The 13,339-nt window shown below is 37.1% G+C and overlaps 1 protein-coding gene across 9 annotated transcripts in view; it reads right to left on the bottom strand.

The window, feature by feature from the left end:
• Positions 1 to 13,339, bottom strand: part of ESCO2 (establishment of sister chromatid cohesion N-acetyltransferase 2) — a 90,990-nt gene that overhangs the window by 65,987 nt on the left and 11,664 nt on the right. For 8 of the 9 annotated variants that reach the window (XR_010159463.1, XR_010159462.1, XR_010159461.1 and 5 more), the window contains exons 6-9: positions 9,682 to 9,799; positions 8,708 to 8,839; positions 5,632 to 5,721; positions 4,872 to 5,015 (exon numbers count right to left, since the gene is read on the bottom strand). Coding sequence is in view for 5 of the 9 variants with exons in the window: in XM_063816972.1 (XP_063673042.1) it covers positions 4,872 to 5,015; positions 5,632 to 5,721; positions 8,708 to 8,839; positions 9,682 to 9,799 (484 nt within the window). In the remaining 4 variants the exon portion in view is untranslated. The remainder of the gene's footprint in view (positions 1 to 4,871; positions 5,016 to 5,631; positions 5,722 to 8,707; positions 8,840 to 9,681; positions 9,800 to 13,339) is intronic. The other variant, XM_009455085.5, reaches the window with a different exon arrangement.

Raw genomic sequence — 13,339 nt, 5'->3', positions numbered from 1 at the left:
CTACAGAAAATCATCAAATCCCAAGGAAGACAGCAAGAGAGGAAGAAGGGAATATATATAAAACAACCAGAAAACAAAACAAAATGGCAATAGTAAATCCTTATTTATCAATAATTACTTTAAGTGTAAATAGAATACATTTGCCAATCAAGACACACAGAGTGGCTAAATGGATAAAAACACAAGACTCAACTAAATATTGCCTACAAAAGACTCACATAGACTGAAAGTGAAGGGTCAGAAAAACATACTCCATGCAAATGGAAACCGAAAGAGAACAGGAAGTACCTACATTTACATCATACAAAATAGATTTTAAGTCAAAAACCATCAAGAGACAAAGAAGGTAATTATATAATGAAAGGGTCAATTCATTAAGATAAAACAGTTGTAAATACATATGCATCTAACACTGGAGCACCTAAATATATAAATATTTAGGATTCTGAAAGGAGAAATAGATAGGAATACAAAATCGTAGGGGACTTCAAGATCCTACTTTCAACAATGGATACATCGTCCAGACAGAAAATCAATAAGGAAATGTTGAACTTTTTTTTTCTTTCTTAAGAGATAGGGTCTCACTATTGCCCTGAGAGGAGTGCACTGGTGCGATCATAGCACACTGCAGCCTCGAACTCCTGGGCTCAAGCAATCTTCCTGCCTCAGCCTCCCAGGTACCTGTGACTATAGGCATGCACTACCATGCCTGGCTAATTTTTGTAAAGACAGGGTCTCACTATGTTGCCCAGGCTGTTCTTGAACTCTTAGTGTCAAGCTATCCTCCTGCCTCAGCCTCCCAAAGTGTTGGTCTTACAGGTGTGAGCCACTGAGTTCAGCCAGTAAACACTGAACTTACACTTCAGACCTAATGGACCTAACAGAAACACATTTAGTATTCCATCCAATAGCAGTGGAATGAATGCACACTCTTTTCAAGTGCACACAGAACATTCATAGCAGTATAAAATTAGAGATCAATGACGGGAGGAAAAGTAGAAAACTGACAAATATGTGAAAATTAAACCACATGCTCCTGAACAACCAATGGATCAAAGAAATTAAAAGGGAAATTGACAAATTTCTTGAGACAAATGAAAATGGAAACACAACATACCAAAACCTATGGAATGCAGCAAAAGCAGTTCTACATAAAAAAAGAAGAAAGATCTCAAGTAACCTAACGTTACACCTCAAATAATTAGAAAAAGAAGAATAAAACCCAAAGTTAGTAGAAGGAAGAAAATAAAGATCAGTGGAGATAAATGAAACAGGGACTCAAAAAATAGAAAAGATTCGCAAAATGAAGAGTTGGTTTTTTGAAAGATAATTGACAAACCTTTAGCTAGACTAAGAAAAAAGAAGACTCAACTAAACAAAATCACAAATGAAAGAGGAGACATTACAACTGATTATCACAGAAGTACAAAGGATCGTAAGAGACTATGAATAATTATATATCGACAAATTAGGCAACCTATAAGAAATAAATTCCTAGAAGCATACAACCTACCTATACCGAATCATGAAGAAACAGAAAATCTAAACTAACCAATAAAAAGGAGATTCGATCAGTTTAAGAAAAAAGAAAAAACTCGCATCATAGGAAAGCCCATCTGTAACAACATCACTGCTAAATTCTACCAGATATTTAAAGAACTAATACTAATCCTCAAACTCTTCCAAAAAACTGAAGAAGAATACCCCCAAAGTCATTTTACAAGGCCAGATTAATCTGATACCAAAGCCAGAAAAGGACACCACAAGAAAAGTTACCAGCCAATATCCCTGATAAACAGATGCAAACTAGCACATTAAAAGCATAGTACACCATGATCCAGTGGACTTTATCCCTGGATGCAAGGATGGCTCAATACATGCACATCAATGTGTTACACCATATTAACAGAATGAAGAACAAAACTATATGATCATCTCAATACAGAAAAGGCATCCAACATCCTTTCATGATAAGAACTCTCAACAAATTAGGTACAGAAGGAATGTACCTCAATATACTAAAGGCCATATATCACAAGCCCACAACTAACATCATACTTAGCAATGAAAAGTTGAAAGCTTTTCCTCTTAATCAGGAACAAGACAAGGATGCTAACTCTCATCATTTCTATTCTACATAGTTCTGGAATTCCTCGCCAGAGCAATTAGGAAGAAAAAAGAAAGGCGTTCAAATTTAAAGGAAGAAGTTAAATCATCTGTTTGCAAATGACATGAACTTATGTACAGAAAACCCTAAAGCCTCCACCAAAAAAACTATTAGAATAAACAAATGCAGAAAAGGTGCAGGATACAAAATCAACATATAAAAGTCAGTAGTGTTTCTATACAGGAAAAACAAACTATGATCTATCTTAAAAAGAAATCAAGAAGACAATCCACTTATAATAGCATAAAAAACCCCACTTATGAATACATTTAACCAAGGAGGTGAAAATCCATACACTGAAGACCAGAAAACACTGATGAAAGAAGATGAAGAATATCTACATAAATGGAAGGATATCCAGTGTTCATGGCTTGAAAGAATTAATATTGTTAAAATGTCCATACTACCCAAAGCAATCTACAAATGCAATGCAATCCCTATCAAAATTCTAATGGCATTTCCACAAAAATACAAAAAACAGTCCTAAAATCTTGTGGAACCATAAGAGATTCCAAACGGCCAAAGCAATCTAGACCAAAGAGTAAAGCTGAGGGGCACTGCACTCCTACTGGCATTAAAAAACACAGCAGCCAATGGAACAAAACAGATAAAATAAATCCAGGCATTTAGAGTCAACTGGTGTCTGACAAACATGCCAAGAACAAACGATGGGGCAAGGACACAGTCTCTTCAATAAATGGTGTCGGGAAAAATGAATATCCACAAACAGAAGAATAACATTGGAGCCTTATCTCAAACCACATACAAAAATCAACTCAAAATGGATGAAAGACTTAAAATGAGGGACCTGAAACTGTAAAACTATAAGGAAAAAAATGAGACAAAAGCTTGACATCAGTCTGGGCAATAATTTTTTGGCTATGACCCCAAAAGTGTGGGCAATAAAAGAAGAAATAAATGTAACATCAAACTGAAAAGTTTCTGCATAGTACAGAGTGGATAAACACAAACCAACCAACCTACTGATTGATTGGAAAAAAAATTTGCGTATACAATAGGGGATAATATCCAAAATATATAAATAACCCAATAGCAAGAAAACAAATACTCTGATTTAAAAATGGGCAAAGAACCAGAATAGATATTTTTCAAAAGACATACAAATCAGGAACAGGCATATGAAAAAATGCTCATTCAACATTACTAATTCATCAAGGAAATGCAAATTAAAACAAGATCACCTCACGCCTGTTAGAATGATTACTATAAAAATGCAACTACCATATGCAGCAATCCCACTTCTGAGTGTATATCCAAAGGAACTGAAATCAGTATGTTGAAGAGAAATCTGTACTCTCATGTTCATGGCTGCATTATTCATAGCCAAGATATGTAATCAACGTTAAGTGTCCATCAATGGATGAATGAATAAAGAAAATGTGGTACATATACACATGGAATACTATTCAGCCTTTAAAAAGGAAATCCTGACATTTGCAACAACATGAATGAACCTGGAGGACATCATGCTAAGTGAAATCAGTCAAGCAAAAAAGAAAAATAGTGCAACATCTCACTTACATACTGAATCTAAAGAAGTTGACTTCATAGAAGCAGAGTAGAATGGTGGTTGCCAGAGGCTGGGGGAGTGAGAGATGGGAGAAATGGGGAAACGTTGGTAAAGGGTACAAAGTTTAAGTTAGCATGAGTAAGTTCTGCAGATCTATTGTATGGCATGACTGCAGCTAATGTATACTTGAAAATTGCTAAAGGCCGGGTGCGGTGGCTCATGCCTGTAATCCCAGCAATTTGGGAGGCTGAGGCAGGCGGATCAGGAGGTCAGGAGTTCAAGATCAGCCTGGACAACATAGTGAAACCCCGTCTCTACTAAAAATACAAAAATTAGCCAGGCATGGTGGCACGCGGCTGTAGTCCCAGCTACTTGGGAGGCTGAGGCAGGAGAATTGCCTGAACCCAGGAGGTGGAGGTTGTGGTGAGGCGAGATCATGCCACTGCACTCCAGCCTGGGCAACAGAGTGAGACTTGGTCTCAAAAAAAGAAAAAAAAAGAAAAAAGAAAGAAAAAGAAAATTGCAAGGAGAGTAGATTTAATGTTCTCATCACAATAAGTTGGTAAGTATGTGAGGTATAGCTATACTAGCTTGATTTAGTCATTTTACAATGTATACCTATATCAAAATATCACATGTACACTGTAAATATTTGCAATTTTTGTCAGTTATACCTTAATAAAGCTGAGGGGGAAGGAAAAGGCCAAACTGATCACTTATACTGGCAAAAATACAAACAACCTGCTTTTCTCTCCAACTTCTAATAACACAAGGAGAAACTATATGTCTTCTAGAACATTGCTAATTAGTACCTAAATTCGATTCTAATTAAGGGATAAGTAATGATTATTTTGCCGAAAATATTAACCTTCACTAAGCCACATGTTTAAAAACTTCGGTTTATAGATTTGCTTACTTAAAATCACTAGACTTTATAATCCAGCTGTGGAAATGACTACATGAACATAAAAGACTGGCTTACCTATCCTGTTTATATAAAGCAAAATTCCAAATATTAATGGAAATAAATAACTTCAATTATCCACTAGATCAAGGATATTTCAGTAGGAAGAATGTCATTAATGGTAGCAATCTTAAATGCTGAGACTTCTCCCAACTTTTCTTTATTTTGCCTGCAAATTATGCCAATAATTTAAAAGAAATATACCATACCTGTTTGATGGGTTCTGCAATTAAACACCCAACTACTCTCTTTTCATCAGATATAAAAAGAAAAGTTTTTATTTTGTTTGGACATTTAGGAACAACTTGCTGGAAGCCCAATTCATTATCAACAAGTTCTTGGACATCTTCTACCTAATGATTTTAAAAACCAAGACAGGTGAATGTTTTAAAAAGTACAATAGAAACTATACATATTTATATACACAGAATGTATGATTACTGTTACTTTAGCCTCTTTAATTTCTATTTCTAAAATTTATACACCTCCAAAATTATTTCACTATTGATGCATGTAGCTGCTACTGTGGAAACAAGGTTTTAAGAACCTATTTTAAAGATCACTTTCAGCAGAAATTGAGACACCTGGGAGGGATAAGTAATAGGAAGCATTAAAACAGATTTGTTTTAGCTTTATTCATTATTCACGGTGGCTAAACATCCAACCTCAGAAACACAGGCAACACCAATATAAGAAATAGACCCTGGGGGGCCATTAATTTCTCAACATTGAAAGCTTAGTTTATCTTTCACAAGGGAAAGATGAATATAAAAGATAAGCTGTGGAGCCTTATCTGCCTTCTTTACTCCTTTGTCCTACAATTCTTAGTTTTGTATAAATTGCTATGAAAGTAATCATTAAGCAGGTACCCAAGTGAATTATCTGTCAGCAAAGGCAGTTTGCACTTCAACATAGGTTGATTTCTTGGGGGTGGGGAAAGGCAAGAGATAAAAAGATAATGTTCCATACCTTTTTGATAGCAAAGCTTGGATCATGTGGCAGAACCAACACGATTTTCCCATCCCAAAACTCTGCTACTACACGTTCTTTCTTCCAACCCTGCCAAAGGAAAAAGGGTCACAGTTTAATTTGTGAAGAGAAAAAAAACCAACATTAAATAATTTGATGTGGAGAAGACAAAAGGCTAAACAATAATAGATATAAAAAGAAGAAGATGAAATCCAACTAAAAGTAATGTGGGAAGAGAAATAAAAGATACCTAAAACAGGTATCTGGCCTCAACAAGCTGATATCCTATCTGAAGACATGTATATGACTATAAAACAAGGTAAAGAGGTAAAGGTGCGGTGGCTCACACCTGTAATCCTAGCATTTTGGGAGGCCCGGGTGGGTGGATCACTTGAGGTCAGGAGTTCAAGACCAGTGGGCAGGTAGGGGAGGGGTAGAAGAATAAGCCAAATTCCAAGAAAAGGCTAAGTAAAAGTCCTTATACGTTTGTCCCTTATGCTTGACAAGACCACAGATGGGCGCAGTCTTACAACTATTTTAATCTCAACCCCCAGCATAGTGCTTTGGCATGTGGCCCTAGTGTTTGAATGATACTGAAGTATTATGGTACTGAAAAGGGTTTAAAAACCTTGGTAAGATGTCAGTGAGCATAATGGGGAAGGTGGTTAACTTGCCTTCAGGCTAAGGCAACTAACTGAATAAGCAAAGGTGCAGAGAATGGCAAAAAAATCTGGTGTAACTGACTGATTGGAAAAAATGAGGTTGAAATATTAGAAATAAATTTAATAAGATCCATGACAAAACTATAAAATGTTCCTGAAAGACATCAAAGATATGAATCAATCAGAGGTATACTAAGTTTCTAAGTATACACTAGGTTTATACTACAGTATATACTAAGTTTATATAATAGTATGTGCTATACTAAGTTCCTAAGTTATACTAAGATTTTTTTTCCCTAGAGAAAATGGCATTAGTTTGACTAGTTTGAATAAAAATTCGAATAGGTTTTTCATTTGGGGGGAATGTGATAGGCTCTTTTTTTAATTGAAAGAGTAAATATGCAGAAAAAGTCAAGACATGTTTTACAGAGAAGGATGAAAGAGAACTTACCTAACTATACAGTATGAAGCTACATTTATAAAAGTATGGCACTAGCACAGGAACAAATGGATGGTGCAGAAGTGTCCAATAACAAACCCATTTATATGTGGGAATTTGGTATGCATTAAACGTGGCATTGCTAATCAGTGTGGAAGATAAACTAGTCAAACAGTAATGTTGGCACACTTTGCAGTCCTTTAGGAAAAATATAAGGATCCATCTCTAACACTATGTCTTGAAAAAATTCCAGTGGATTAAATGTCTAAATATAAAATTTATAGCTATAAATTTTTTTAAATATAGGAAAAACTTACTAATTTTGGGACTGAGATGATGTTCCTGACTTAAGAAACCAAAGGTCACAAATTAGCTAAATAAAAATTTTGTTTTCTTTGTAGCAATATACACCACAAAAAGGTTAAAAAAATCCAAGTAATGGTATTTGCTTGTATATGCAGAAAATATCTCTGAAAGATATATAGATGAATCTGTTAATGCTGGATGCCTATAGATAGGGGAACGAGGTTTCTGGAAGGGGTATGGAGAAACACTTTTCACTGGATATACTTTAGCATTTTGTGAAATTTGAATCATGTGAAAGTATTACTATATCAAAAATATAAATTCAAACCTTAAGAAAAGGGACAGGGAGAACGTATTTGTAACCTAGGAATGATATTCAAAATATATAAAGGATAACATGCCCAGTATGTTTCCACAAATTAAAGAAAGAAATCCAGTATGGTATAGTCTGGCTTCATCAGAGAATGTGGCTTATTCCAGCGGCAGGAGCTTAGAGCTGGAGAGGGAATGTGTCATGTGACAAGGTGGGCAGGGGCCAAATATGAAGAGATCTGTCAGCCAATGTAAGGAGTCTGGGTTTTATTCCTAGTGCAACAGAAAGCTGTCAAATTTGAAGCAGACAATGTCAGAACCTATGTTTTAGAAAGAACTTTCTGGCTGATGTAGAGATCAGATCATAGAGGGCAAGAATTTAAACTACACACATACACACTTTCTCTTTTGTATGTATTTTATATGCACATATATAGGAAAGGTTGAGGCCAGATTAAAGAGCACCAAACTTCTGTTGGGAACTTTTTTTTTCCAGAAGTATGTAGAATCATACTAGACTTATGTTTCATCTACGGCTTTTTTTTTTTTTTTTTGAGATGGAGTTTTGCTCTTGTCACCCAGGCTAGAGTGCAGTGGCACAATCTTGGCTCACTGCAACCTCCACCTCCCGGGTTCAGGCGATTCTCCTACCTCAGCCTCCCGAGTAGCTGGGATTACAGGCACCCGCCACCACGCCTGGCTAATTTTTTGTATTTTTAGTAGAGACAGGGTTTCGCCATGTTGGGCAGGCTGGTCTCAAACTCCTGACCTCAGGTGATCCACCCACCTCGGCCTCCCAAAATGCTGGGATTACAGGAGTGAGTCACTGCACCCAGCCTAGACTTATGTTTTAAAACGTTATTTCTGGTAGCATTATGGGAACCCAGAAAGCAAGCCATTTCAATAAACAGGCTAAAAATATTGTGAAGGCATTAACTGTGGCAATAAAAATAGGGAAAAAGGAATGTATCTGAGTAGCAGGTACAATCATAAAGATAGGGCCGATGATAGGATGTGTTTGGACTTGAAAGGTGTTTAATAAACGGGTGGGACCTCTCCTCTCAGAAAAAACCTGGAGACGTCATGGGAAGGCTATTTTTTTTCTAAGGCTACCTATAAAGACAGCACTATAGTGGGAAGAGAGTATCTCTGCAGTCTCTGAATTTTGTATATCTTGACTGTTCAGCTCTGCTCAGAATGCAGTGTTTACAAAATATTTATCTTATATTGAGATAGTAAGCTTGAAACATCATCATTAAAAGTTAACTTTTCCGGCTGGGTAGTAGAGGTGGTGGAAAAGAAATGTCTCTTTTAGTTTTACTTCTAGAACAAACTGAAAGACTATGTTTTGGCTCACCACATATTTGATTCCTTCCAGAAACCTGTGGTGATGCTGTACATGCTGCATTTCATCTTCAGGGTTGGAAGCAGTATATATCATACCACAAGACTTGCACACAGTAGCCCCAAAATGTTTCTGACCAGCGTCCTATAATTGGGGGGTAAAAAAAGAAACCCATTTAAATATAGCACAAATAGCTCTAAATTAAGTTCCTATAACCATTCATTCAAATTTCACCTAATTTTTTTTTTCTGCTGACACAAGTGAAAAACTAAATGAAAATCTGGTTACCATATCCTCCTTCCCTCCCCCAAGACAAAATGAAATGAGATCAGGCCAGGCACAGTGGCTCACGCCTGTAATCCCGGCACTTTGGGAGGCTGAGGTGGGTGGATCACTTGAGCCAAGGAGTTAGAGACCAGTCTGGGCAACATGGTGAGACTCCATCTCTTTGGGGGGAAAAAAAAGAGACAAGAGACCTAAAAATGCAATAAATTGATGAAAGGGAATTATTTGAATGGACAGTGTAAAAACCAAAGATTTTTTTATTTTTACAAGATTATTTACTAGACCCATGGTTCTAAGAAAGAATAAGATTAAATTGTGGAAATTACAGCTAAAATGAACAACGGAACTTTTTAATGAAACCCTTAAAGACCTGAAAAAGCCTTATTTCAAACAGGGAGGGCAAAAATTTTAGGACTTCTATATTAATTATACAATATTTTTCCTTAAGCAGCTAAGAATATTAAATTATTTTAAACAATATTAAAATTATTTGACCCAAGAGTTGACAAAAAATAAAGTGCAGGAAAAGCACAGATAAATTCAAGAATATTCAATGTCACCACCTACAACTCCAATTCTGTCACATAAAACATTGCTTAATGCCATTGAAAATACCAAGTTCTGAACTGTCTAATACAGGGTTTGGCAAGCTTTTTCTGCAAAGGGCTAGATAGGAGAAGCTTTGTTTGGAATTTACTCACGATGATGAGCTGGTCTTTTGTTTTTTTGCTTGTATCTCTGGTATTAGTATTTTTCTGGATGTTGGTCTGTTTCATGAAGTTGACAGATCCCACAGAAAACTGTTCTTCACCTAAAGATCTTGACACAGAAAGTTGACATATATAAACTTACAATTTTGGAGGAATTACAAGGGAAAGAAAGCAGCCATTTATCAGAGTACCTTGCAATTTTTAGTGCTTTCTATCTGACATTAACTTGATGAAGTAATAGGGACAGGAACAACGAGAAACCTGAGGCCTACTCAGAGAGGGTCAGTAATTTACTCAAGGTAAAGTAACTAGTAAATGGCAGTGTTAACACTCAAATCCTGGTCCTCTGACTCCAAGTCCTAGGGACTTTCTTCCACAATATCAGATGCACATAGATGCACACTTTGGAAATTGACTTCGCCCTTTAAAAAAGATTTTTTTGCTTTATCAAATCTTAGGACAATATTTACCCCATACAGCTATAAAGAAATTCCTGGGGTACTGGAGAAAATAAGTATAATACTGAACTTCACAGATCCACAGGAAATCAGAGTCACCATCATATTATGACCCAGCAATGTTTTACCTGGGCGATGAAGCTTCTAAATTTGCTTTTCCTCATACCAAAAGCAGCATCTCACTACTATGAAATTCTTAAGGAAAAAACAAAAACAAAAACATATTTAGGCTGGATAGCTGTAGTTGAGACAACCTTTACCTATTACGAAAGAATGTTGAGATTCACTTATAGAGGTTGCAAACTGGAGACCCTCAGGCCAAATCTAGCTAGCAGATATGTTTTGGTTGGCCCATATGATATTTAAAAACTTTGGATTAGCTACCAATATTTTAAAATCTAGAGATTTCACTTAAAAATGTGTATTTCCAATATTAAGAGACATTGTAAGATCACTAAACCTCTATTCCATCAAAGAATCTATGAGTTTGAACTTGGAATAGCACATGCCCTTTTAAGTGGGCAATTCTTCAGCTGGCCCTAGTCTCCACCCAGCCTGCTGGTTCTGTAGGTACTGAGTTTGTAACCCTTGCCTTGTAATGAAAGGACCTTGGTTTTCCAGGGACCAAAGGAGTAGAAATCCCTAAAGAGTAGAAGTAAATAAGAAAGAAAAAAAAAAAAACCCTCGTACCGAAAGTAAGAAGTTCAAACAACAGGAAAAAAAAAAAACCTGACAAAGTAGGAAAAAAAAAAAAAAAAGGTGGAGCATTAGCTCCACTGCATTAAGCTAAGTCAAGCTGTCTTCTTACCATTTGTCTGAAAAGTAGTTTTCAAACTGACTTGACAAATCTATGCTAAGAAATACATTTCACATGACTAGTACAGACATAAAACCAAAGTTTCACTAAACATACTTGCTGTGTGAGAGATACACTATTCCACTAAAAATAAATGCTATTGTTGGAGGCCAAAAGAATGAGGGTTGTGACTAACTCAGTATACCACTGGAGGCTATATGAGCAAACAGCAAACTGTTATCATGAATGCAGGTTGTTGGCAAACTGACAAACTGCGTCTGCCACCCAGAAGGAATGCTGAGGGCAGTCATGCCCAGGCACAGTGTTTCTTGCGATTATCTATAGGCACATTCGAAGCCTGTTAGCAATCACGTGAACCTGTGATAAATCAAGCAGCTGACCTTTACCTCCTCCTCCCTGCTCTTTCTACCCAATAAATATAAAAGGCTGTAAAAGCTCAGGGCCCTTGCTCACTAGCAGGAGCTCCCGACCCCTTCTTTAAAAAGATCCTTTTGTCTTTGTCTTCATTTCTGCGTTCGTCCACCTTCATTCAGTCCCATAGTAACTGTCACAAGATATGACACCCTAAACTGGTCTGATGAACTACTAATGGGCTACTTCCTACAGTATGAAAAAACACTCGTTCAAGTCACTGACCCTTTTCACCTTATATGCCGCCTTTGCTAGGCTCTCCCTGACTCTGCATGCGTGACAGCCATCTCTTTGCTTCCATTTTACCAACTGTAACACTATATTTGTTTAAATGTCTACCCTCCTCTAACCATAACATCCTTGATAGCAAGACCACAATAATCTTCACATCTCTAGAACTCAGTATAGTTCAATAGCATGTGATACTCTCTAAATGTTCATTGAATTTTAAAAACCAAAAAACAAATGTGAGACTAAGCACTTTGAGAATCTGTAATCATCTGAAGTAATAGATTAAATCTCAAATTGCTGATAACTGATGTTTTGGAGTCTACAAAAAGAGCAATATCATATTATTTAACAAATAGTATCCCACTGTCTTTTTTATTTTTTTTTTGAGATGGAATCTTGCTCTGTTGCCCAGGCTGGAGTGCAGTGGCACCATCTTGGCTCACTGCAACCTCCGCCTCTTGGGTTCAAGCTAGTCTCCTGTCTCAGCTTCCTGAGTAGCTGGGATTACAAGCATGCCCCATCATGCCCAACTAATTTCTGTATTTTTTGGAAAGACGGGGTTTCACCATGTTGGCCAGGCTAGTCTCAAACTCCAGACCTCAGGTGATCCACCCACCTCGGCCTCCCAAAGTGCTGAGATTACAGGCATGAGCCACTACGTCTGGCCTGTCTCTTTATGCTAGACTAAATTAGTATATGCTTTTATCAGTTAATTGTGGTAGGCTTCTGCTATGGTTTGAACACGTCCCCCAAAGTTCATGTGTGAAAACTTAATCTCCAGTGCAACAGTTTTGGGAGGTGGGGCCTAATAAGAGGTGTTTAGCTCATGATGGCTCCACCTTCATGAATGGATTAATGTTGATTATTGAAGGATGTGAGGCTGCAAGCCAAGCTCTCTTGTTCTCTCATGCACACTCTCTTGTTCTGCCTTCCGCCATGGGATCATGCAGCAAGAAGGCACCCACCAGATGTGGCTGCTTGATCTCGAACTTCTCAGCCTCTATAACTGTGAGCCAAATAAATTTCTGTCCATTATAAATTACCTAGTCCATGGTATTTTGTGATAGCAACACAAAATGAACTAAGACAGCTCCCATCTTCAATAAAAGGTCATGAAAGATGACAACACAGGTGAAAAATGGGAAAGGTGAGAAAAACTAGAAACAAACCTTTGAAGAGGGAAAGCTGTGCACCCATCCTAATCACTGAGGCAATTTAAGGTGAGGTGCTCTGAGAGTAAGGAAAATGTAGCCGGGAAGTTCCTTGCTTAATATCTGGAGTTATTTATAATCAAATGGGGAGAGAAGAATCAAAGCTGCTTAGGAAGAGGAAGTTTAGACCATAAGAAACTACTTTTTCAGAGCTCTGCCGCCTATCATGCTCTCTACCCATCCATGCCTCCTCCATTGCAGTCTTTAGCTTTGAATAGGGTACTGGTAGCTTCAGCTATACTTTATGATAACATTAAGCTGCTGCAAGTTACTTACTCCTCCAGCCAGCTTTCTCATCTACAAAATGGGGTAATAATGGTACCTACATCATGAAGTTGTAAATGCTTATTAAATTGTAGCTACTATACTATCACCCAGGGAAGGCAATATAACCTAATGGGCGTTTGGTTCAGATATAGATTCTAGTCCTGGTCCTAGCACCTAATAGCTGTGCAACTGTGGCTAAATTACTAACAGTTTCTTAGGCTGAAAATAGAATAATAGTATCTAACTTCTAAGTT

This window comes from Pan troglodytes, chromosome 7 (genome assembly GCF_028858775.2).
Source record: "Pan troglodytes isolate AG18354 chromosome 7, NHGRI_mPanTro3-v2.0_pri, whole genome shotgun sequence".
NCBI classification, from domain to species: Eukaryota; Metazoa; Chordata; class Mammalia; order Primates; family Hominidae; genus Pan; species Pan troglodytes.
This window is presented reverse-complemented; position numbering and strand designations above follow the sequence as displayed.